Source organism: Carassius gibelio, chromosome B2, assembly GCF_023724105.1.
Source record: "Carassius gibelio isolate Cgi1373 ecotype wild population from Czech Republic chromosome B2, carGib1.2-hapl.c, whole genome shotgun sequence".
NCBI classification, from domain to species: Eukaryota; Metazoa; Chordata; class Actinopteri; order Cypriniformes; family Cyprinidae; genus Carassius; species Carassius gibelio.
This window is the reverse complement of record NC_068397.1, coordinates 5,944,519-5,971,317: the sequence shown is the minus strand read 5'-3', so window position 1 is coordinate 5,971,317 and position 26,799 is coordinate 5,944,519. Positions and strand designations below refer to the sequence as shown.

Genomic DNA, 26,799 nt, shown 5'->3' with positions numbered 1-26,799 from the left:
ATGATCAACATCCGCCTTTTCCTTTTTACTTTTGGTTTCTCCAAACAAAAATTATCCATTAGGCTCACTTATCAGACTCCAAGCCACACCTACTCAATGTTTTCTCATATCATCTAATTTGTGAATATAAATAAATACTTGATTATTTCCCTCTGATTAACTGTTTGGAGTATATTTAATTTCAATTTAGTATTTTGTACATCACAAATCACCATGTCACAGTCTTTAAAAGATCTGTTTAAGGACAGTAGTTTAATGCATCTAAAGTATATTCCATTTAAAGTACATTCCAGTTAAAATTACTACTATCTGTACAAAATGTTTTAAAAATCATGATTTCTGTACAATCATAGAACTAAACATAATTGAATCAGCGTCATGTGATCATACATACATGTATATTTTTTGTAAACACCCATACTGTCACACACACACTCATGCACAACTGATGAGATTTTCTTTCGAATTGTGACTTTCTTAAAAACTAAAAAGTGAGACAATGCTGTCTTATGTAAAATTAGTCACAAAGAAATGCCAGCAGTTACGTTCCATTTTGGATGTAGAAAACAATGAATACATTTGTGAATAATACATCAGACTTACAGAGATGTTGTCAATTAAAACACTATAAATATGTTATAAACACTTTAAACCCAGTGTGATTTTTCTGAATGGTGTATCAGCTTTTAGGAATGATTTGTCCATGGTCGAATGGTCAGCTGTGATGGCCATCAGTGTGTAAGCATAGCCTTAGTACTGAACATATCCAGACTGAAGGGACTGTGGAGAGAAAGAGAAAATGAATTTAATAAATTGATATGAAAGGATGTGTGCAAAGTATACTAAAATACGGAATACACTAAACCCGTTTCACAGACAAGGCTTAAGCCTAGTCCTAAAATGCATGTTTGCATTCATACAGTATTAAAATACATCACTGCCAATGACGTGCATGAAGATGCACACCAGTAATGTATCTTCTAAGGTAAAACTACTTATATGTCCTAATTGATCGAAAGCCTTATCCTGGCTTAATCTATGCACAGTCAGTATATATTATATATATATATATATATATATATATATATATATATATATATATATATATATATATATATATATTTAATTTGCTATTCTTGGACTGGATGGAATAGAATTAGGAACTAAATTATTTTGTTCGTTAGAGATTTATTCACTTTATTTACCCCCAACTGACCCAATGATAAAAAAAAATGTTCTGTAAATGTACTCAAAAAATGAAAAGACTGTAATAACTTTAGGGGCGGTCACATTAGCGAAACTGAGGCAAAAGTTTACAGGCAAAAAAGTGCTGTGAATCTGTTAACAGTGTAGCAGATGAAGTATAGCTCACACGGAAGTCACTTTCAAACTAAGCATCTTGTTGTTGATCAATGCCGTGAATTCACATGAAAATCTGCCATCGCACAAAATATACAACCCCTTCTATTCCTATTGAAATGACTACAAAATTCACAGAACAGCTGCAAATACCACACCTTTAATCAGTTTTACATTTTATGTGAGGACCATCCCAAAATTGGTTATAATTTGCTATAAATATGTGCTTCTGATACAGCTTGTATTTTATTTGTATTTACATCACCTTTTTGTTCCAAAAATGAAAACACATTCATGTTTGGAATGACATAGCGGTGGTAAAATGATGACGATTTAAACTTTTTAAATTATGAAAACCCAGATTATAAGAATCTCACATAAAAGTCACAATTATACTATAGCACAGAAACAGTAAGTGAGGCCAGAAAGAAACTGGAGGAAAACTACAAAGTGAAGGGAAGTTAGTGAAACAGCAGAATCGTGAGTGAAAATCAAGCGCCACCGAGACGGCTAAGGCAGCCAGATGGTCACTCACTGGAATGGATCTGCTGAGGTAGCGGCCTGGAAGCCTGCTTAGTCCACCTCGCAACGGACCTCTACGGGGGTTCGGCGGGCCGCTGGAGAACAGACTATAGCCCGTTCTGTTCATAGGCCTGACTGTGCGATTAGCGCTAACTGTATTAGCTTCAGTAAGGCTGTTGAGGTTGGTGTTGGCCTCTTGATTGATGTTTAAATGTGAGGGAGGAAGTCGGGGCTCAGTAGAGGTGTACCCAAAGCTGAAGCCAGGTGGAGGTGCAGGGGTTAGAGCAGGGGATGAGGAGGGTGCGAAGGAGGAAGGAGGTGTGCTGTTGTCATCGTCACTGAAGTTGTCTTCATCGTAAAGGTTGCTGAGGGAATGGGCTAAACGGGGACTGAAGCTGTGTGGGCCGCATAAAGCGGGGTTAGCTGGGTTAGCAATGTATAAACAGGATCTGGGATAAAATAACAAAACACTCAGACAGTGTATCTAAACATTAACGTACCTTTTTAGATTGCCGGCAGAGGAGGAAGGGCTTCTTGTTAGTCTTCGTGGTGCACTGGAAGAGGAAATGAAGAGGGGAGCTTTGGAAGACTTGGGAGGGGAAATGGTGCTTGGAGCTAGGTTTATCCCACTGCCAAAAAAATGACAAAAAGCAGAGCAAGTGTATTAAAAGTTAATCATTTATTTGTGATTGTCCTCCAGAATGTCCTCAAGGAAGGACAGTGTAGTTCTTCAGTATGAGTAATGATTTCGGATCGGTCACTGCCATTGTTGTGCAAAACCTAGTCCCTCTTAGACCCCCAAGTGATTTTACTGACTGAAAGAATTGTTCATGGGTACTTTATTTGCTGATACTACAAACCATGAACCAAACAATTAAAATGTTGAGCAGCAAGCTCATTGGCTACAGATGCAAAGGAGACAAATAGAATGCTATAGTGATTGGTGTAATTGCTGGCAGATTGCCGGCAGCCACATCACACTGTAGCCCAAGACTGGTCGGATTTAATCTTTTAGAAATTAAAAAGCAGCCACTTGCTTTAGTTAAAAATAACAGTGTTCTGTGAATGTTAATGAGTTAATAACAAATATTTATCAGGTGCGTGTATGCTGGGATTTAATAAATTTCATAGAGAAAAAAAGTAATGAAAAAAAAAATTAAACTAATTACTAATTTCTTTTGAAATAAAGTAATCAGGACAGTAACATGATTACTTTTAAAAGGAGTAATCAGTAATAACTAATTTGATTACATTTTCAGAGTAACTTGCCCAACACTGGTGATTGGGATGCTATACTGTCAACATGAACCATCCTTTGGATGAGATGTTAAACTGAGGTCCTGACTCCTGACTGTGGTCATTAAAAATACCAGGATGTCTTTCGTCTAATCATCCCCATATCTTCTGATTGGCTTCATTATGGTTTCCTCTCCACCAACAGGGTGGTGTGTGGTGGGTGTTCCAAGTGTATGGTGCACACTGATAGTGGATGAGGAGATCAGATAATCAGAAAGAAAGGATATCATGATGATGCATTGGGTTCCTGAGCAGGATACCTTTGGGTACTAAGTGGGACTGGATTTCAATGGTGAGGGATTCTCAATTCTGTAACTCAGTGGTTCCCAATCCTGGTCCTGGAGAACCCCCAACACTGCACATTTTAGATGTTTCCTTATTCAAACACACCTGATTCAACTCATCAGCTCATTAGTGAAGGATCCAAGACCTCAAATGTGTCTGTCAGATAAGAGAGACACCAAAAATGTGCAGTGTTGGGTGTTCTGCAGGACCAGGATTGGGAACCACTGCTGTAACTGATGCTTAATCATGTTCTTGCTTCCCTATCTATCATCCAGCCCGCGAGCCAGAAATGTGTATGCACAATTTAAGAAAGGAGAAGCACTATGAATAACGTCAAAATGAACTGAAAGTACCACTGGTCCACTGGCCTACAGGTCAAAAGCTATAAAGCTCAAAATAATGGTAAATCTAAGGGCCCTATCATACACCCGACACAATGCGACGCAAGGCGCAGCGCATGTGTGTTTGCTAGTTTCAGTCCAGCAACGTTCGCATTTTCCCGCATTTTGTTATTTAAAGAGTGTGGTCCACAGTGCGCGTTTGCTTATTACACACAGGGATGCGCATCACACAAATATGCCAAATATTGAAAACAAAAGGATTACGAATCCTTTTCGTAATCCTTGTAAACGAATATTATTGTGAAGGCTAAATAAATATAAAAATGTAATAATGGATAGTCATTGTGTGTATTAGAATTAGGCTACCTATTTGCAATTCAGCCTATTACTACTGATCATGAAATTGGTGAATTAACTGAACAATCGTGCCAGTACACACACATATGACTCATTGCGCTGAGCTTTGGTGGATTCCTGCTTGTCCCATAAATGATCTGCTCGCGTGCTTGAACTTTGCACATGAGAAGATCTGTTTCTTCGCTTGAGAAGTGTTAAGCTTTTCCGCCAACAAATTCTGCAATGTAAATAGCAATCCACCATGGCGCGAGTGCATCTCCTCTTAAAGGGAATGCGAGATGCCTATTACTCATTAAGAGCATTTCCAAAAAATGCCCCCTGGCGCAAGGACCGTTTTTTCCGTCATTAAAGTGAGCTTAACCCTTTGTGTTTAGATTGTTAAAATAACCCTAAAAGGGTAGATTTACTGTCAATAAATTGGTAAATCTACTGTCAATATTAACTTGACAATAACTTGGTTTGACCTCTTGATTCTTCTCTATATGTATACCTGGGGTAAAGATGTAATGGTATGAAAAGATCTCATCATGATTAAAGTGACCAAGTACCAAGTACTAACACATAAATCATTTACCAATTTTTCTATTTAAAATCATCAAACAATAAATAGAATTACTTATAGCTGCAATAGGTAAGTTTTGTAAAAAATATATTTTAATGTCCTGACAGTAGAATAAGAGACAGATAATCTGTGAAAAAATCAAGCTCCTCTGGCTCCTCCCAGTGGTCCTATTGCCATTTGCAGTTGCAGACCGCTCCCGGTAAGAAAACAACCAATCAGAGCTGCAGTCCGTAACTTTGTTTGTGTTCAAAATGTAGAAAAATTTATATAATAAGCATGTACACCATGAATCCATTTTCCAAACCGTGTTTTTAGCTTGTCCTGAATCACTAGGGGTGCACCTACAATAAGTGTTTATATTCAGACTATTTTAGATTGCTTTGGGGGTACCGCGGCGGAGTAACACAGTACCTTTGTGATTCTTCATAGACATGAACAGAGATAAGTAGTTCCGGCTACGATGTTCTTCTGCAAGACGCAAGCAGTTCTGTTTATTAACCGCCAGAGCGTCAAAAGTTACCTGCCGCAGCTTTAAAGGCACAATATAAGATTTTTTTTATTAAAACATCCAAAAACCAATAGAACAGTGTTACATATTTTGCTGACTTGCGTACTTATCACATTATCCCAAATGTTTCAAAGAATGTTTATATCCAGAGAAATAAGCAATTTTAACTAGTGACACCGTGTCCATAATGTGATTGTGTCGCCTGCCAATGAAGTCATAACCCCTCGATCTCTGGTTTTGTTTTGAAGAAAACATGGCAACACCAAAGACGCTTTAATATGTTATGCGTTTTAATAGACCAGTACAGATATAACAGAACTTTCAAACATATCCAGTATGATAAAACAGTGCTGCTTTTTTCCCCCACATACTTCCGAAAGGAGAGGAAGCGGTCAAATGGGGCATAATAAAAGTTCTGCTGCTTTCCAGTTCAGCGGCCTCGTTTCACTTCGATGGCTTTCAACCTCACCCTGCTTCATTCTACTACTTCAATAAATCATTAGCTCATCCATGAACATGATTTTTGCCCCGTCAAATATCATCGGTAGTGGGGATGAAGACCACAACTCCTATGATCCCACACTCAGTCACAGCTTCTTGTGCTGCTACTTGGTCTTTGTTTTTTTTTTTGAAGATGAGCCCTCTAGCAGCGAAAATTTTCAGTTTGTGCCTTAAGGCCCGATCACACCAAGAATGATAACTATAAAGATACCTATAAAGATAACGATATTAGTATCCACACCAGTGAACGATATTGTCTGTGTATTCTAAGCAGACGCGTGTCTGCTGCTTTAAATTCTCAAGCTCATTAGAGCAGGATTAATTCTGATTGGTTAGCAATGTTTTTATCGTTCATCAGAAAAAAATCGTTCTGAAAGTGATTCCAACGATATAATTTCTCTGCTTCTTTATCGTTATAGTTGTGGTGTGGATTCCGCTATTCTTTAATATTGAGAATGATTTTTAGACTCTCTGTTTTTAAAGTAATAAAATATAACTTAATTCACACCATATATCTGATATTATCTATCAATCTTATCAGATAAATTTTTATTGTTCACTGTTATTTTATATCCTTGAGTGCAGGACACCTACAAAGCGTTAGCACTCGTTAGCTTGTCATTAGCGGTTTCATTCGAACCTATTGCTGTTTTCTTTTCTCCTCTCCTCTCTCTTTCTCCAGTTTTTCACAAGTTCATCAAACAACCGCAGTAAGAATATTTCATCAAGCACGTTGAGAAATGGCTTCTCCTGCTATTGTCATTTGCTCCTCTTGCCACATGTACAGTTTATCTATCTCTGTCGCAGATGAGGAATTCACATGTGATAAATGCAGGGAAATAGTTAGGCTGACAGAGAAGATTTCAGATTTAGAGACACGCATCCAAACTGTAATTGAGGACAGTAAGAATGTTAGGGCTCTAGATACAGCTTTGGATGCGTCTAGCTCAGAGATTCCTGTACATAGTTCGGTTCTGGCAACAGAGCCCCAGCAGCAGGGCAACTGGGTGACAGTGAGACAGCGCAGTCGTGGGTCAAAACACCGCTCTTCTGTTCCGATCAAAACATTAAACAGGTTCTCCCCACTCAGTGGTGCACCCACTGATTTATACTTGATTTATACTGTGTTTATACTTGACTAACTGGGGCCCAGGTCAGGAAGCAGACAGACTGGCTAAACCGACTGTCTGCTAGCTGCCTCACGTCACAGAGGTCACCTAATTCTCAGCACAAGGAGACTCTTTCACCTAGATATTACCCTATAGAGACTGTGTCTGTTCTCTGAACTAGAAAATACAAAAAACGTCCAAACCAAGTTAAGATTAACAATTTAAGGTTCAACAAATAAAAACAGATGCAATATGGATAAATAAATGATAAAGCTTGTCTTATTGAATATCAGATCCCTTTCTACGAAAACACTTTTTGTAAATAATATGATCACTGATCATAATATAGATGTGCTCTGTTTGACAGAAACCTGGCTAAAACCTGATGATTACGTTATTTTAAATGAGTCCACCCCCCAAGATTACTGTTATAAACATGAGCCATGTCTAAAAGGCAAAGGGGGAGGTGTTGCTTCAATTTATAACAATGTTTTTAGGATTTCTCAGAGGGCAGGCTTCAAGTATAACTTGTTTGAAGTAATGGTGCTTTATATAACATTACCCAGAGAAACAAATGTTAATGATAAATCCCCTGTTATGTTTGTACTGGCTACTGTATACAGGCCACCAGGGCACCATATAGACTTTATTAAAAGTTTGGTGATTTTACATCTGAGTTAGTTCTGGCTGCAGATAAAGTTTTAATAGTTGGTGATTTTAATATCCATGTTGATAATGAAAAAGATGCATTGGGATCAGCATTTATAGACATTCTGAACTCCATTGGGGTTCGTTTCAGGACCTACTCATTGTCGAAATCATACTGTAGATTTAATACTGTAACGTGGAATTGATGTTGATAGTGTTGAAATTATGCAGCCAAGTGATGATGAACTTCATATACAAAATAGTAAATTCTACTTCTTGTTACAAGTATGGAAGAACCATCACTTCTACCACAAAAGACTGCTTTTTAAGTTATCTTCCTGATGTATCCAAATTCCTTAGCATATCCAAAACATCTTGATGATGTAACAGAAACTATGGGCTCTCTCTTTTCTAGCACTTTAAATACAGTTGTTCCTTTACGCTTAAGGAAGGTTAAGGAAAACAGATTAACATGGTATAATGAGCATACTTGCACCCTAAAGAGAGCAGCCCGAAAAATGGAGCACAGCTGGAGGAAAACAAAACTAGAGGTATTTCGCATTGCTTGGCGGGAAAGTAACCTATCCTACAGAAAAGCATTAAAAACTGCTAGATCCGATTACTTTTCTTCTCTTTTAGAAGAAAACAAACATAACCCAGGTATTTATTCAATACAGTGGCTAAATTAACGAAAAATAAAGCCGTGTTGACATTTCCCTACACAACAGCAGTAATGACTTTATGAACTACTTTACTTCTAAAATCGATACTATTAGAGATAAAACTGCAACCATTCAGCCGTCAGCTACAGTATCGCATCAGACAGTGCACTATAAACCCCCTGAGGAACAGTTCCTCTCATTCTCTACTATTGGAGAGGAAGAATTGTATAAACTTGTTAAATCATCTAAACCAACAACATGTATGTTAGACCCTATACCATCTAAGCTCCTAAAAGAGGTGCTTCCAGAAGTCATAGTTCCTCTTCTGACTATTATTAATTCCTCATTGTCATTAGGATATGTCCCCAAAACCTTCAAACTGGCTGTTATTAAGCCTCTCATCAAAAAAACACAACTTGACCCCAAAGAACTAGTTAATTATAGACCAATCTCGAATCTCCCTTTTCTGTCCGAGATACTAGAAAAGGTGGTATCCTCACAATTATATTTCTTCTTAGAGAAAAATGGTATATGTGAGGATTTCCAGTCAGGATTTAGACAATATCATAGTACTGAGACTACTATGATAGTTTGTTGGCATTAATGGAAGTGCATTAGCATGGTTTAAATCATACTTATATGACCGCCATCAGTTCGTAGCAGTGAATGAAGATGTATCATATCGATCACAAGTGCAGTATGGAGTACCTCAAGGCTCAGTACTAGGGCCGCTACTCTTCACGCTTTATATGTTACCCTTGGGAGATATCATCAGGAAACATGGTGTTAGCTTTCACTGTTATGCTGATGATACTCTGCTCAATATTTCTTCGCAGCCCGGTGAAACACTCCAATTTGAAAAACTAATGGAATGCATAGTCGATATAAAAAACTGGATAACGAGTAATTTCTTACTGCTAAATTCTGAAAAAAAAAAAACCAGGTGTTAATTATAGGACCTAAAAACTCTGCTTGTAATAACCTAGAACACTGTCTAATTTTTCGTCATCAGTTAGGAACCTAGGTGTGCTATTTGATCGAAATCTTTCCTTAGAAAGCCATGTTTCTAGCATTTGTAAAACTGCATTTTTCCATCTCAAAAATATATCTAAATTACGGCCTATGCTCTCAATGTCAAATGCAGAAATGTTAATCCATGCATTTATGACCTCAAGGTTAGATTATTGTAATGCTTTATTGGGTGGTTGTTCTGCACACTTAGTAAACAAACTACAGCTAGTCCAAAATGCAGCAGCAAGAGTTCTTTCTAGAACCAGGAAGTATGACCATATTAGCCCGGTCCTGTCAACACTGCACTGGCTCCCTATCAAACATCGTATAGATTTAAAAATATTGCTTATTACTTATAAAGCCCTGAATTGTTTAGCACCTCAGTATTTGAATGAGCTCCTTTTACATTATAATCCTTTACATCCGCTACGTTCTCAAAACTCAGGCAATTTGATAATACCTAGAATATCAAAATCAACTGCGGGCGGCAGATCCTTTTTCTATTTGGTGCCTAAACTGGAATAACCTACCTAACATTGTTCGGGAGGCAGACACACTCTTGCAGTTTAAATCTAGATTAAAGACCCATCTCTTTAACTTGTCTTACACATAACATACTAATATGCTTTTAATATCCAAATCCGTTAAAGGATTTTTAGGCTACATTAATTAGGTAAACCAGTAAATTAATTAGGTAAATTAATTAGGTAAAACAGTAAAAATTCCACTGTTTTCCTAATGAATGTTGTTCAGTTGCTTTGACACAATGTATTTTGTTTAAAGTGAATATATATATATAAATAAAGTGAATATATATAAATAAAGGTGACTTGACTTGATAGTTATCATGCTTGGTGTGAACGGGCCTTTAACCTAAACACTAAATAATAATAGTTCAAGTTATGTCTGGAATTTAAATGACAACATGTTTGACACAGATTATCTAATAACATGTACAACATGTTCAAATAAAGCTTTGAAAAGGTTTCATCAAATGGTAAATCTCACATTTCATTCTTTAAATAAAAATGATAATTGAATAATGATTATATGTATTTTTTTTTCTCCATACATTTTTTTATATACCTTATACAAATTGTTTAAAAGTGTAGAATCCACACAAACTTGTTTTTCATCAACTAGTCAAAATTTACAGCAGGGCATGCTAATTCAGTCTGTATTTTGGCCAGACATAAACTGCAGGCTGAATGGAAATGTAACTCTCTGTATGTCCACTCTCTGACAGGGGGTGGCGCTTATGGAAAAGCAAAATTACAGCTGTTTCCAGTGATCTCTGTGGACAAAGGAGAATTGTGTTTAAAACACTACTTTATTAGGTATTACATGGAGTGGAGATGAAAACAAAATCCCATTAAATCTATTCTAAAGACAGTCAGAACCTTCAGAGGTACATTCATATAATTAATTAATTCACTCACACTTTATTTTAGGGTCCAATTCTCACTATTAACTAACCATTAACTATGACTTTTGCCTCATTTAACTCCTTATTTGCTGTTTATTAATAGTTTATAAGGTAGTTGTTAAGTTTAGTGTATTGGGTAGGATTAGGGATGTCATGCGTTATATGTACTTTATAAGCACTAATAAACAGCCAATATGTTAATAATAGACATGCTAATAAGCAACTAGTTATTGGTGTAAATTGGACCCTATACTAAAGTGCTACTATTAATTCATATATATATATATATATATATATATATATATATATATATATATATATATATATAATATTTTTTAACTAGATGTACTATTAGGGCTGAAATGATTCCTCCAGTAACTCGAGTAACTCGATTACAAAAAATGATCGAGGCAAATTCCTCTGCCTCGAAGTCTCTTTTAATTTATTTTAAATCTCACGTCAGGTTCTTTCGCAATGATTTTTTTAATGTGACACAACGCGTTTACGTCACCCACAAAGCGGAAGGAGACACAAGCGCTGCGTCCGACATCGCATACTGCAAGGAGTCAGCAGTGTTTTGATTTGAGGATGCGGGCAAACGTAAAGAGAACATCGTGGAGTGTGTCCATTGCAAGATAGAGCTGGCATACCACAACTAGGGCCCTATGATTTCCGCGATGCAGAAAACGCAGAGGGAATCGCGGAATCCAGTCATAAAAACGGAATTTACAGTTAAATGCGCGAAATGGCATGGTATTTGCCAAATTTTGAATGAATTAATCAAAAATAGGTCATTGCACTTACATCAAATCACGATATGGATTAATATCTGCAAATATTAACCCGGAACAGTATATTTAAATAGGAATCCTGCATGTTCTGCATGTCTGTGTTAATGAATGGAGCAGAAGCGCGTCTTCCTTTATTAACACACTGAAGCGCGTGTGACGCTATCGGTGATTTCAGGGTCTGCTCTCTCACTAAATAAGGACGTGAACACATGAACAACATTTCCAGAATTGCACTGACAGTCACTTCATGAGCATCTGACCGTTTGATTTGAGTAAAACTAGCGTCACATCACATACACAGAAGTTTAGTTTAGTTATTGCGGGTTTGTACCAAAAAGTTAAGTTAATGTTCAATAATTAAAAGATAAATTAAATTAATGTTTTATGTGTTTAATGTGCATCTCAGAAAATGCTTTATTTAAAACCCCAACTGAATGGCACTTAAATGCACTTAATTAATCTGTCAACTTTATTGTCATTTTTCACAGTACAAGTACAGACAGAGAAACAATTGGTAATAATTAAATGTTTATTTTTGATGTATGCATTGCATTCTATGCATTTAAAAAAGAAAAAAAAATTCCCCAAAAAAAAAGAAACTAAGTTGTTCATTTTAAGAGACCCAGGAGTCTTATTTTCTCTTGCATAATTAATATTGCATTTTAATTAAGCAAAAACACATTTTATCCGATTACTCAATTAATTGATGGAATTTTTGGTAGAATACTCGATTACTAAAATATTCGATAGCTACAGCCCTATGTACTATACCACTCAGCTTTACGTTTCATTACAATGATCCTCCCTCTCCTTCAGAAAAATCAATGTATTGATTTTTATTGCTAGAGCACTAATGGGTAAATTACCCATCTATATTTCAAATTTGCTTATTTATCAAAATGGTGTTTACGGAATAAGGTCGTCAAAGACAATACTATTAATTACTCCATCAACAAAAACAGCCATTAGTTAAAAAGCTTTCTCATCATATGCACCAAATGCCTGAAATGAACTCTATAACACTTTAAATTTAGTATCACTTCCATCTACTAATACTTTTAAAAATCTTTTAAAGTCCACCCTGACTGAACAGTGCAATTGTTTTTAATTAGGTATCTTATACAATTGTATGTTTGTATTTGCTGACGTTAATGTCTTGTTTTGTTTTCTAGTATGTATATTGTATAGAGATTTGTGGTGTATTATGTAATTTATGTCCTGTCTTTTATGTATTGAAACTTTTGGCTGTCAGTCTTGGCCAGGACTCCCTGGGAGAAGAGTTATTGTAACTCAATGGGACCTTTCCTGTTTAAATAAAGGTTAAATATATTCATTTCTATAATTCCCTTAGCACTCGTTTAAAAACTCCCAGCGTTTCTGCCATATTTTCACACATAACAAAGCTACTTTTATTTAAAAGTGTGCTTTATGCTGGATAGTATTTATATATCCTATAACTGTTCATTAATTCATCTTCATAAAATGTTTTCAAACCAAGCATAAAAAAATAAATGCATTTTTAACATAGTTTAAAAAACTAAACTAAAAAACCATATATCCAAAGTTAGCAAATAGAAAGCAAAACATTATCAAGGCAATGGTTTTGTATATTGACCCAAAACTTTTGATTTAACTGCCACAATATTTTGATTTAGCGTCAAGGCTGAGACTTTTGAGACCATATTAATGACAATTATATCATTTATTTAGTATAACTGAGGGTCTACCTAAGCACTGTGGCAGTAGGTCTGGGGTTGCGTTGGCCCTTTAGAGCTAGTAGTTTGTCTCCTTGAGTTGGAATCATGTCCTCTTCCCTGAACTCATTCTGTAGAGTAACAAAACAGTGTCAATAACAGTGGAACTGTATTGTGCACTCAGATATGATTGGTAGATTCAGTTCCTCAGATGTCTCACCTCATCCACACTTGGTGGCTTCAGAATGGTGCTGTTGATGGACATGTCATTCACGCTGGATATGAGATGGGCCATGTTTCTCTCCTGTTGTCGGCTTTGCCTCAACTGCTGTTGCTTCTGCATGGACCGATGGAGATCACCTTGAACCCACATACTGTGCTGATTCCTTAAGAAAAAGAAAGCGCTTCTAAAAAGACCTCTAGACCATGTTATGACCTTATGTGCCTTGATCTGTCTGTAGAATTTTAGACTTACTGTTCAAGAAAGTGCTGCTGTGGTCCAATGACGGAGCCCGGTCTGCAGATTCGTGTCCAGGCAATGGCCTCAGGTGCTGTGAAGCGATAATGCTTCATCAGGTAGCAGCCTATCAGAGTGCCTGTCCTGCCAAGGCCAGCTGTGAAAGGAAGTGGGAAGATAATTATTAAAAAAATCTAAATATATTATAAAAAAATAAAAAAAATCATTTTAATCAGAAAATGCTCCCCATCGAAGAATATGCACGCAATCAAACTATTATGTTCAAAGTGTTTAGGCATTAATTCATCAGTCACAGTCATGGATGGGCTGCATGACTTACCATCATCCACTTACCAAATAAAATAAATAAGGATGCACTGATTTTAAAACACAGATAAGCAATGATTGTTGTTATATTATGGCTGTTTACAGACTATATTTATACTATTTTGTTAAAAATGTAATTTAAACAAAATAAACTACTAAAATCAAGCACTTTAATCACAAAAAAAATTATTCAGCCATCACCTTACGAAGGTGTTTAAAGATGTACTTTGAGTGGTAGGAGATGGGTTAAATGTAAAATAGGGGGAAATAATCATGAACAAATAAAATGCAATATAGATTGTTACCAATCAATTAAAATCAGCTGATGACCAGTATGTTATAGATATAAGATATATTCATTCATTTTAATGACTGGAATTGTGCTGATTAAATCCATTAATATCAGTCAGAATAAGAAATTTTACATGAGGGCAAAAAAGTTTTAAGTTGGTAATGCAAATTTGTCACACTGACCAACAGAAATCTGCTTGGTTTTAAAGGGACATCAAATGCATCACATTTGAAACAGACTGCATTAAATACAGGTTCACTAGCAACATAAAGTCTTGGTTCTGCATTACACTTTCCCAGAAGTTGCAGGATCATACAATGTCTCCTTTCCATGTTTTGTTTATACAATAGTGCAGTTCTTCATGATTCTGGAAAGTGTCTCACCCTTGCAGTGGACAGCTACGGCACCCTTGGCGCTCTCACATATGTGCAGGAAGCGTCTCGTGAGGAGATCACTAGGTGTGGTGCCGTCTACAAAGAACAAGTCGTGATGTTCAAACCCGGCATCTGTGAAGCGCCGACCTTCATAAATCTTCCTGTTCAGTCGCACAACATCTGTGACATTGTGCTGGCGGAAGTAGGAGAAGTATGCTTCTGGAGCATGGAGAGGATAACCTGAAAGAGCCAAAACAGTCATCAGCTCAAAAGTGAAGAACAATTACCAAAACACTGATCCAATAACCACTAGAATCTAGTATTTGCTGGTGCAGAATCTTTTAGCTCTGAATCTAATGTGCCAGCTCACCGTTCTCTATTTTGCTCTTGGGATGAGGTCCACTGAAGGCCAACAGTTTTCCTGGCACAATCCAGTTAAAATCACCGTTTTCTACACGCTTGTAATGCAAAAGGTGAGAAGACATGCTAAAACATCTGAATTCATCAAAAACATACCGTACATGTTAACAACTAATGAAAAGAAGTTACAGTTATTGAGTTTTATAGATGCTTTATTGCTTTAAAAAATGTACAATAGGACAGTACTCTTTTTCCTAGCGAGTGTCCTGCATTTCAAATTATGGGAAGCATATCCGGATTGAGGAAGCTCCACAAATATGTCAAATCATAAGGATGCACTACAAACAATCCTTATCCATTGGTTTGACTAAATGAACAACATTTTCCTTCATGTTCTCTATTTTCAGACCGCAGGAGAATAAGATTGCAACTGGTATTTTAGAGTGGCATGGTATAAAAGCTCTTTTCAGTCTCTTTTCTGTTTTCTTTTGTAACAATATGAAAAAATAAAATATATACTGCACATTTGTGGCTTTCCTGATTTAATTTTTGATATGTTCCATGGATCATTCACTGAATGCATTAAGAATTTTTTTCTCTTGCCACATTCTCACATCTCTTTCCAGATGTTTTCACATGGATGCTCCCCTTTTCATTTCTAATCCCTATTAGCAGTATTTACTGGAATGTTTCTATCTATCATCTGTCAAAATGACAGAAATCACACTGAAATATTATCACTTGTGAGAATTATAATTAAGAATATTAATACTGACAAATAATTTTTATATATAAAAAGGTGATACCTCATAATGTTCATATTCTTCGACATCAAAATTCTCAAAGTCAAAGAACCCGTGCTGCAAGGCCTGAAGAGAAAATGTATTAAAAATGATTAATTATAAGATTTGACATTTCATGAAAAAAAAAAAAAAAAAAAAAAAGAATTTGGGTCTTTTAATAACTTTACCAACATAAAAGAAAAGTGAATGGTTCTTAAGGGAAAAATCTTCAGTTAATGAATCAATTAATTTTAGAGGAATCCTGTATGCTTAAAAGGACAAAGGTTTGTCAAGGTTTTCTTCAACCCCACATACGCAAATCATGTTTCATTTACAAGAAGAGTCATTTAACTTGCATCATATCTCACTGATCTTCACATGTATATAATTCCTAAACCTCTCCACCCACACCAACTATTTTCTTTGTTTTCTGCTTCCTCTTACGCAGTTATCACATTGTGTTAATGTCCTTGATATAATATGTCAGATAGTGCCAGTGCCAGATTAAAAAAACAGATAAGTGGACTAATATTTTTGATATGGGACGAAAGTGCATTATGTGGCTACACTGTGCAGCCTTGATCACAAAAAAGTTTAAGAGTGTCACAAACTTAAACATTCGTAAATATTAATAGTTGAAATGGTTTGTGCTTTTATAACAAATGCTTTACTTCAATACACATACCTTCCGGATTCCTTGTAAACAGTCTAATATGGTTAAATCATATGTGCAGTTCCCAAAAGCAGCATCTCTGTATGGTAAGAAAAAAGTAAATAAAAGATAAAGAATGTTCATTACAAAAAACATTATTATATATATATATTTTGTGAATGTATTATTAAATATTTGTGTGTGTGTGTGTGTGTGTGTGTGTGCACTACCATTCTAAAGTTTGGTGTCAGTAAGACCATTTGTTTAATACAACAGTTATTTCTGGTCCTCGAATCTGATTGGCTGAGAGCCTTTTCCAGCAGTGCAATATTCTAGTGATAACAGAACTCCAACCATTTCAATGTTGTATCACTCTGCTTGCAGCATTTCTCACCTTTCAAAACGTATTTGTTTACTGTAATTCTGATCAAATAAATCCAGCCTTGATGAGGTATATCAATGTTGAAAACCGTTTTTGCTGTGTAGTATTTATGTGGAGTCTTATATAACTCTTTCAGGATTCTTTGATGAACAAAAAGATTAAATGAACAGCATTTTGAAGTAGTTTTTTTATTTTTAACAGTCACTTTTGATTAGTTTAATGCATCCTTTCTGAATAAAGGTTTTAATTTCTCTAAAATCTGACACAAACTATTGAACAGTAGTGTTGCAGTGATATATAAAGCTGTAGTAATGAGGCATGAGTAGCATGATGACACGTGATCAGATCAGATTGTGATCCTTGTGTCAGATCGTGTGAGCATCTCCTCACCTGAAGGGCAGGTATGACACATTGTTTTCAGAGATCAGGGCCCGGTACACCTCCTCTGGAGTTCTTTTTAAGTAGATTACCTGAATACAGAAATGATACGTCATGACTAGAAATTTCTCTCAGAGGCTCTAAAAGTAGGTCAGCTGGGTCTACAATAGCTCTTGATTATCACTGTTCATAATTATGGGGCCTCTCAAATACTAGAACGTGATGGTTAAAATCAACAAAATGATAATCTTCTAAGGGGACAGAAACAGAGCTGGACTCACCGCATAAGCACCGATGAGGAAGGCCGCATTGGCTCTCTTTCGCTGGTCGTAGCTGGTGTAATGGATGATGCGCTTTCTGGACAGAGTGAAAGACTGCAGACATACAAAACACAAATTTATTTTCAGAGCTGAGCTGGTTAAAGAAAATTTTCTTATCTTCAGTCATTTGCCCTCACTTGTTCTAGAACTTTTCTATGAAACACAAAAGGAGAATGCTGCTTTTCATCCAATAATGTGCAAAGTTTGAACATACACAAATTTAAATTGAATAAATGAAAAACAGATGTTTGGTGAAATTTTAATTCTGTCCCTCACAGAAAATATTGTATTATTTGAGAAATCTATACCACTCTGTTTAAAAAAGGTAAAAGAATATAGTGCATGATGCATTTGAGACGTTGGTGTGTTTTTTTCACTTTCTATCACTTTTTCTGTATGGAAATGTGTAGTTCCCTGTCGATATTACAATCATACTGCATCTGGTAGACACATATGGAAAAAAAAGCCTTTTTTCTCCTGAACTGAAGCCTTTTTTATTCAGACAGTGAAAACTGCATGGCCATTGGTTCGTGCAGTGTATTGAAAATGAACCAGAGCTGCACACGCCTATGGTGGCGAAGCCCGCCAAGCTTTGCCGAAGCCCGCCAAAATGGGTGGGGCATCTGGCTTCACCACAGGATTCTCAGATTTCTTCTCTTTCAGCGACAACTACTGTACATATCTACGATGATCCAAAGCCACTAGCTATTCGCCTTCGCAGCTGGAAGACTGTGAAGAGACCTCGCAGCACAGTTGACCTGCTTCTCTGCCGCTTCAGGAAGTAACCAGTTCATGGAAGTTCATGGAAGGCACCTTTAACTGCCCAAAACTGTTCTGGTACTTCCTCCGCCTTCACTGCCTTTGATGGCGGGGTGGCCAAGGGGTATCCTGGGATTCCCTCGGTGGAGCGTTCTGTTGCGATGCAACTGTGTCCACAGAGCACCTCCGTTAGGCATGGTGGTCCTAAGCTGCCCTCCAAGGACTGTAAGTTCTCATCCACGCTTGTGGCCAAGGCTTACCGAGCTGCGGGTCAGGCCGCTTCTGCTCTGCATGCCATGGCCTCCCTTCAGGTCTATCAGGCCAAGCTGCTCCGGCAGCTGCACGAGTGCAGTGCTGACCCAGGGGTTTTGCAGCAGGTGCTCACTGCTACGGACCTCGGACCCACAGCAGCAGCCTTCACCCTGGCCGCAGCGAGGAGATGGCCGCAGAAGGGTGGCACAACCAGTCTCTGCCCCTAAGCCTGCCAAACGCCAGGCCAAGCAGAGAACGCTTCGCCATCTCATGCCCTCTTTGCTACTTGGAGTCGGACGAGTGCCCACACTCTGCCCCCGCTAAGGGAACCTAAGTCTCCTCCACCACGCTGCCCCACCGTGGGTACACCTGTAGTCCCCTTGACCCCGCTGGTTCAGTTTCTGGGAGCCTGGCTAAAGCTTCCCAGGCCTTCCCGCTGGCTCATTCGGATGCTCAGGCTCGGCTACGCGATTCAGTTCGCCCGGTGTCCCCCCAGGTTTCGGGGTGTCCACGCGATGATGGTGGGCAAAGATGCCCATGTCATGCGCGTGGAGGTCGTGACCCTATTGGTAAAGGGTGCGATAGAGCCGGTCCCTCCAGCCGACAAGAAGTTTGGCTTTTACAGCCCTTACTTCATAGTACCCAAGAAGACAGGTGGGTTACGGCCAATCCTGGACTTGCATGCCTTGAACCGAGCTCTGCACAGACTCATGCTTACGCCCAAGCGCATTTTCGAATGCATTCATCCAATGAATTGGTTTGCAGCAATCGACCTGAAGGATGTGTACTTAAATGTCTTTATTCTTCCTCGGCACAGACCACAGAGCCCTGGCTCCTCTCAGGGAACAAGTTGTCCGCATCCTCAACTACCTCGAGGACTGGCTGATCCTAGCTCACTCTCGAGAGCGGTTGTGCGAGCACAGGGATCTGGTGCTCAGACACCTCGCCCGACTGGGTTTTCAGGTCAACTGGGAAAAGAGCAAGCTCTCCCCTGTGCAGAGGATCTCTTTTCTCGGTATAGAAATAGACTCATCACCATGTTCGCTCGGCTAACGAACGAGCGCGCACAGTCACTGCTGTCATCAATCATGACCGACTCCCGAGATGGGCATGGCAACAGGCCGGTGTGCCCAGACATGTTGTTTTGTCAACAGATGCCTCTACCACAGGCTGGGGTGCCATGTGCAACGGGCATGCTGCGTCGGGCTCCTGGATGGGACCCCGACTTCAGTGGCATGTCAATTGCCTCGAGTTGCTAGCAGTACGACTTTCTCTGCACCGCTTCAGGGCCCTGCTGAAGGACAAGCATGTTCTGGTCCTTATGGACAACACTGCGACAGTACTGTACATCAACCATCAGGGTGGTCTACGCTCCCACCTCATGTATACCCACAAGCATCTGAGGTCACTTCATGCCATTCACATTCCGGGCAGGCTCAATCGTGCAGCCAACAAGCTCTCACGGCAGCAGCCTCGCCCCGGGGAATGGAGACTCCACCCCCAGTTGGTTCAGCTGATTTGGGAATGCTTCAGAGACGCTCAGGTAGACCTGTATGCCTCTCCAGAAAATTCCCACTGCCAGTTGTTTTACTCCCTGACCAAGGGCACTCTCGGCATGGACGCCCTGGCACACAGCTGGCTGCTGGGCCTGAGCGAGTATGCGTTTCCCCAGTGAGCCTTCTTGCACAGACATTGTGCAAAATCAGGGAGGACGAGGAGCAGGTCCTCATGGTTGTGCCTTATTGGCCCGGCCGGACCTGGTTCCCCGAACTTGTACTCCTCACGACAGCCCCTCCCTGGCCAATTCCTCTGAGGAGGTTACGTCCCCTTGCCAAATCGCTGTTCTGCTGAACGGCCGGGTCACTGGCTCGGCTCCTCAGCGAAGACTTGAAAGCGAGTTGCTCGCGCTGCTCCTTATATACCCGCTCTGCGGGGCGGAGCTCGCAATGCAAATCCCTCAGACCAAGGTACTTTGTGTACCATTGGCTCGTTTTGTACCACTCGAAGGTGTTTGGGCTCTCGGGCGTGATCCCATTCGTAATGTCTCCCATTCGTAGATACGGGAACGAGTACTGCATTGCTAGCCATTACCACTACCCTATATATACTGTGTTTGGACTCTCAATGATTGTAAGTCATGTTTAGTTGTGTTTTTTCCTTCTGTGTTTGATCTTGGAATGTGTATACCAACTGTGATTCTCTGCTGCCTGCCCCGACCTCCGCCTGGTATTGTTACTGATTTCTGGATATCCCTTGACATACCTGATGCTGTTTCCTGATCTCTGCCTGTTCGACCACTCTCTTAATAAAATACTGCAAATGAATCCGAACGTCTCTGACTCCCTGTTACAGTTGCCATAGGCTTATGCAGCTCCGCTGCCTAGCAATTGGTTCATTTTTGATACACTGCACAAACCAATGGCCGTGCAGTTTTAGCTGCATAAATGAAAAAGACTTCAGGAGACAAAAGGCTTTTTCCCATATGCGTCTAGCAGACGCAGTACTTGTTCACCGTATCTCAGGGAACTGAGGTTACGTTTAGTAACCGAGTACGACATTCTTTCTGTAGAGTGCTGTAAAAAAACAGCCAAAACAGTTTAAATCATCTTGATGTCAAATGGGTTTTTGAATTGCTTTTTGGTCATTTATTTTAAAGTTTGAAAAGAACATGTTCAGATTGCCCAACCAATCAGCTTCAGTTATCCTGAAGTCAATGGGCTTTTTGACTGCATGGGCTAGTTTATTTTAACCAAATTTGGAAGGACCATGTTCAGATTGTCCAACCAATACATAGCTGTTTTTCACCTTCATTCCAAATTGCTCCTACCCAGCCAAGGAAGTTTGGAGAAGTACTTTGGGTTTGGGTCTAGGGCTGGGAGAACGATATACATCGAAAAATACAAAAATACATCGATGCAAAATATGCCCATCGATTCGCCGACCTGTTTTTATTTCTCTAAAAAATGTTTGCAAAACGTTTACCTTATGTGCGCTGAATATACGCGATGGCCAGATCAACATTCTGTCCAACGTTATATAACCAATCCAGGGGTTTTTCTGCATTGATCTTTTTTTTTGGCGGCTGTCAAAGCCTTGTTTGATCGGTGAGTGATGTAGAATAGAATGACTGCTGGGCCTGACAGGGCGCGTAGGAGAGAGAACACTGCGCGCGCACACAGTCTTCAAACAACACAAGCGCTTCTTGCTCTCTCTCTCCCTTGTGCATATTAATCAAAATAACTAAACACGATAGAAAAAGGGCGAAACACCAAAGTTTCACGCGCGCTCGTGCACTCACAGTTTTCAAACTACTTGAGCGCTGTCTTGCTCTCTCTCTCTCTCTCTCTCTCTCTCTCTCTCTCTCTCTCTCTCTCTCCATCTCTTTTTCTCCATGACAGGCTGCTGCCCCCCACTGTTAATTATTTATTTATTTATTTTTATTTTTTGGAAAAGCACTCTCTGTATTAGCTTAAAGCCCTCAAGTTTACATTGGTAACTGTATTCTTTCAATTGCTCTAAACAAGTATTTTGGGTGACCTTTTTTATTGAATGCTAGACATCAAGTTGTTGTTATTTTCATCTGAAAAAGAACTTTTTTCAGTAAGCTAGGACCTATGTGTTCAGTAAGCTTGTTTCAGTAAGCTATGTGTTTTCAAGGCTTCAAGGTTTTATTGAATGCTATCTCTATACAAGTGCAAAGTAATGCATTCTTATTCAGTCTTTTATTTTGGAATTTTAAGAGCAATAAAAATATATTGCAATGTTAAGGAATTCATGTTTTTTTATTCAGATATGTAAATCAACATGTATAAATTGTTAGTAGCCAATTAACGGGGAGATAATCGAAATCGAATCGGTCTGAAAAATGAATCGTTAGATTAATCGATGCATCGAAAAAATAATCGCTATATTAATCGTTTAAAAAATAATCGTTTATCCCAGCCCTATTTGGGTCATATCTCAGCTTGACCTTTCCCTAAACATGCCTAATCTTTACCACACCTGATTTACAGTATGTACAAGTAAACTTGTTAAATGCCTGAAATTACGTCTGTGGTTAATTCAAGTTCAATATATTTTCATATTTTATTACAAAAAATAAATTATGTATAAAAAAAGCTTTTACTATTTCTTGTCTCTTTCAATTAAAATTTTATAAATACTTTTTAAAATAAAATCTGAAAATGTTGTTGTTTGTTTTTATGGTCTTCATTTAGCTTCCAAATTCATAAAATTTGTGAAGATTATCGTGATGAACAAAACATGTAAGAATCCAAATTTTGTTGGTAACAGAGTTTGTTTTCTGCAATTATCCAAAAGATAATGGAAAAATACTGTTGGGTTTTTGCGGAGGGTGCCAGGTAAACACACGTAAAGTACACTGCAGAGAAACATCTTGAACATGAGTCATACCCCCTAATCTGTCAGCTCCAGACACACAGACATTCACTGAAGTTCAATCATTCATGCCAGAAACTTCTGTCCCGTATTATACAGACGTGAATTGAGTGCTCTCTACTGCTCACTGCATGAACTCTGTGTGCCTCATTATAAAGCCTAGCAAACAAATCTTTGTACATGAGCATTATAAATATGAAGACAGCTGCTGATGGTGGACAGTTGTAATCACATATTAAGGTTTTACAAAACTGAACCATTATTTGCAAAGTATTTCCCAGGAAAGGTATTTTCAATTATCTAAGATTCTTATATTGTTATTCTGTATATATAAATAATTATTATAGCTAATATAAACATTCTTGTGTATACATATCAAAGGGCTTCACCGTGTTTTTTTTTTTTTTTTTTTTTTTACTAAAAATTGGTTCAGTAAATAATTTATATGTTTTTATGCAACTAAATTACTTTACTGAGTAAGTTTCACTTTTCTGAGTGATTAAGAATCAATTTAAATATAAAAATGAAAACACACAAGTCCTATATTTAATCAGTAAGTTAGATGAACATTGCAAACATGGAGCCATTTGATTCATAGAAGATGAACTTACCTTTAGTTTTTTGTTCAGTTTGCAGCAGTATCTGTACAGCATTGCCAGATTGAGAGGCCCAAAATCTGCATAAAAGCTTGTGAAAGAAATGCACCATAAAATCACCACTTGTCATGAAGTACAACAATAAAATGATATATAACAATCCAAAATTGAACAGTTAAGTGTGCCAAAACCTTTAAAAACTCACTTTTCATAAATAAATTCATCATCAGTGCAGAAGAAATGTGTGTTTGCTGTGCTTTTGGGTTTGCTTCTAAGAGTTGCAAAATACAGACGATCTGAAAGAAAATACAACAGTATACAGAGTGAGTCATAAAATAGCTAAATGATGGTAAATCACAATTAGAAACACAGTCTCTCTATTTTAGATAACTGGACTACATACCGAAGACAAATATAAGGTACAATTAATTTCATTTGTAACATTAACAAATTTATTATTTTAACATAGCCTATTAGTTAATGTAACGTTACATTCAAAATGGCAAGACACTTTTAACGATATACTGTATTTTATTCCATTGATATCTGAATGTACAGGATCTGTTAAGAGTTTAGTGTTTAGGCCTACAGAGTGCAACATATGCTAGGACATGCTGTAATAAGACATTTAAACACATTGACTTTATTTTACACAAACGAAACTATTTTTCATGTATTCAGTTTATTTAATATTACCTTTAATAAACTCCGATGCTCCGAGCAGCTCACTGTCATCTCCCATTTTATAAAATACTGAAACTTAAAGGAAGTTGAAATATTTCCACGTGTTTCGTTCCAAAGGGTTTAATTATGATCCTGAATTTGGAAAAATAAATGTATTTAAGAGTAAATCCGTTATTAACACAGAAGTAAGCACAGTCTTGCTATAACCCACTTCTGTGTCCCATAAGCTCTCGTGTGTCGAATATAGACGGTAAATCCTCTAAATCTCTTCCGAGCGCAGAGTGACTTAAAAACATGGTCATTTCCACCAGCTGAAGCTCACGAATGTTCGTGTCCTTCAGTTTTCCTTTATATTTTGCAATTATAGTGTGCTAGAGCTACCGTGCCCATTGTACCATCGCTAAAAACTTGCAAACAGGGTAAAAGTTAAAGGGACATTGCCTAGTAACCAGGCACCACACAAATGCGCGTTGCTAAGGAGGGGTTAAATTCGACCAATCAGAGTTCGAGACGCAGTGCCTGTTTTGATATTTTGGATTACTTGCGTTACACATCCAGCGAAAGAAATGGACAGAAATAAATCATGTTATGTATTTTTTTTGCATCCAACGTTGTTGGAAAGTATTGCGCACGTTACCCAGAAAATGTTTATTAGCCTACCTGTGAAATGAGTTGTATTTTGCATAAGTGTTTGTGTCATAGACAGGTAAGATAGATTGATTACCAATATTGGTTACTTTATATATATACGCATATTCTTCATTTTTAAAGTTAGCATTACAGTCTATTTAAAAATGGGTCATAAACATTTATGTCGCATAAACTATTAATTGGATTATTAATAATGCGGGATTGCTATTTGTGGTGAATATTTGTTATGATGCAGTTAGTCAGACATTGCTTTCACTTATCACTGCCATACTTTGAAATTAAACATTTATGGATTTTTATTATTATTTAAAGTTTAAAAGGTGTTTTCTGCAGCATTAGTTGCCTACACGTGCAGCTAAACTGTTTAGACTAGTCTTAAGAAGTTAGTCATCTCATTTTGTCTTCAAGACTGGTCAAAACATTTTTTTTTTTTTTTTTATTCAACTACGAAAATGTAGATTGGTCTTATTTAGTTTGGAAAAGTAGGACTGATTTCCCCTTGGCAACTGCTAGTTGGTCAAACTCATTCTGAAGACACAGTCTTAACTTGGTGGCTAAGTTTATGTAACTGGCCCCAGACCAGCATCCCTCTTTGTGCATCAGAAACCAGCTTCATTTATCATGCAGACCAACATCTACAAACATACAGCCTGTCCAACATCGTTAATGATTTAATGTTGATTAATAGATATTACAGACTGCCAAATGGATGTATAGCTGTATAGATTGATGTATAGATAGATGGATAGATTTACCTGAGATGTGTGTTATCCAGGCTGTTGGTGGCACCATGACCGGGCGTCTGCGCTTGAAGCGCCAGTGTCCCCCCCAGGCCGACACATGGGACATGCCTTCATTGAGGTCTGTAAAGGGAGGATGATGATATTGCTGATGAAGAATCACGTCCTCCGGTTCTCCCCCATATAAACCAGAGGAATGTCACAGAACTGAAGAAAGAAGCTGCGTTTCTCCAGAACGCCTCGCAGCTCCAGCTGCCAAAGAGCTACGAAACACAGGTAAGAGCGGCTCAAGTGACGGCCTCGGGTTACAGCTCAACGGCTCCGGTGCTGGCAGAGGGGTCTGGTTACAAACATTCACAAAGAGCTGGGAATGTCACTCCTGAATTCTTGTTCTGATTGGGTTCGTGATACGAGCTTTATGACACATTTATATTGTTCTGAGTCAATCTTTACAGTTACAGTAAACTGGCGTGGGATTCTGAGCACTGCAGCAGTCTGGATTATTGAAGCGTCAGGGCTGTGAGGCAGCGCTGAGGTAACACCTGAGACGAGGACATGCTCAGAGGCCAGAGGCCAAACGGAGCAGGGTTTCTAATAACAGGCAAGGTCACCCACAGCGTTACTGGAGAGCTTATCAGCACTGTAGATATTTGAGAAACGCTGGAGGAGGAGCTCTGCCCCACCGGACAGGGATGGAATGAAAAAAGCAGCAAGAAATCTTAAGTGCCACTTGATATGAGATGCTTTGGACATGTACAGCGTGTCAGAGAGAGAAGTACAATGGCATCTGTGATTATGACATGGCTGACTGGAATGTCTGATTCTGACTGTCAGTCACAGCAATCACACAGATGTTTCTGTTTAATGACTGCTGAAAACTGGATTTGACCATTGAACCATGCATTTCCAGGCAGTGTTGTTGTAAAAATAAGTTACACTATTAAAACTTATTTCTGTTAATTGAAAAAAGGCTGAAGTAAATTACAATTAAAATATAAATATATTATGGCAAAACTGTAAACTTGTTGTTCTTACTGTAAAAGTTGTTCTTACTAAACATAAAACTGTATTAAAATAAATTAAAGCTAAATATAAGTAAAAAACAGCACAACACAATTCCAAAAATGTATACTTAAAGTAAAATATAAAACTATTTTCAGAAAAACAGGAAAAAATGTTATCACATAAATAATATTAAGATAAAACTGCATCAGTTTCCATTAGTGTGTTCTTTTTTTTTAAATAATGAAATAATTTTAAATATAATTATTAATAAGTGCAATAAGCTGACAGTGTGTCTAGTTATCACAAACCCAGTGGATT

At 38.0% G+C, this 26,799-nt stretch overlaps 1 protein-coding gene and 1 long non-coding RNA gene across 4 annotated transcripts; one reads left to right on the top strand and one right to left on the bottom strand.

Moving 5' to 3' along the window:
- Positions 1–156: 156 nt before the first annotated feature.
- cdc14aa (cell division cycle 14Aa) lies at positions 157–25,654 on the bottom strand. Of its 3 annotated transcripts, XM_052548347.1 has the most exons (16): positions 24,297–24,547; positions 24,098–24,217; positions 23,607–23,697; positions 23,417–23,492; positions 17,358–17,450; positions 17,089–17,168; positions 16,350–16,416; positions 15,689–15,751; positions 14,893–14,980; positions 14,532–14,762; positions 13,548–13,686; positions 13,293–13,458; positions 13,106–13,203; positions 2,382–2,510; positions 1,895–2,276; positions 157–780 (listed from the first exon to the last, which is right to left on the bottom strand). In XM_052548347.1, the coding sequence occupies exons 2-16, from the start codon at positions 24,141–24,143 to the stop codon at positions 751–753; spliced, it is 1,779 nt and encodes a 592-aa protein (XP_052404307.1). In that variant the 5' UTR covers positions 24,144–24,217; positions 24,297–24,547; the 3' UTR covers positions 157–750. The 3 variants fall into 3 exon arrangements, with proteins under 3 accessions (XP_052404307.1, XP_052404306.1, XP_052404308.1); XM_052548346.1 differs by lacking the exons at positions 24,098–24,217; positions 24,297–24,547 and adding an exon at positions 25,492–25,654; XM_052548348.1 differs by lacking the exons at positions 1,895–2,276; positions 24,098–24,217; positions 24,297–24,547 and adding an exon at positions 25,492–25,654.
- Positions 24,626–26,490, top strand: LOC127950929 (uncharacterized). Its single transcript, XR_008152559.1, has 2 exons — positions 24,626–24,791; positions 25,512–26,490. It is a non-coding gene; the product is annotated as an uncharacterized LOC127950929 (long non-coding RNA).
- Positions 26,491–26,799: the final 309 nt, after the last annotated feature.

Bases quoted from the DNA above. Each gene is read 5' to 3' on its own strand.
- cdc14aa (XM_052548346.1), bottom strand. From the start codon at position 25,585: ATGTCCCATGTGTCGGCCTGGGGGGGACACTGGCGCTTCAAGCGCAGA. The intron at 16,417-17,088 runs GTGAGGAGATGC...CTTACCATACAG, and splicing joins GTGTCATACCTGCCCTTCAG to AGATGCTGCTTTTGGGAACT. The intron at 13,459-13,547 runs GTAAGTCTAAAA...CTTTTTCTTAAG, and splicing joins CAGCAGCACTTTCTTGAACA to GAATCAGCACAGTATGTGGG.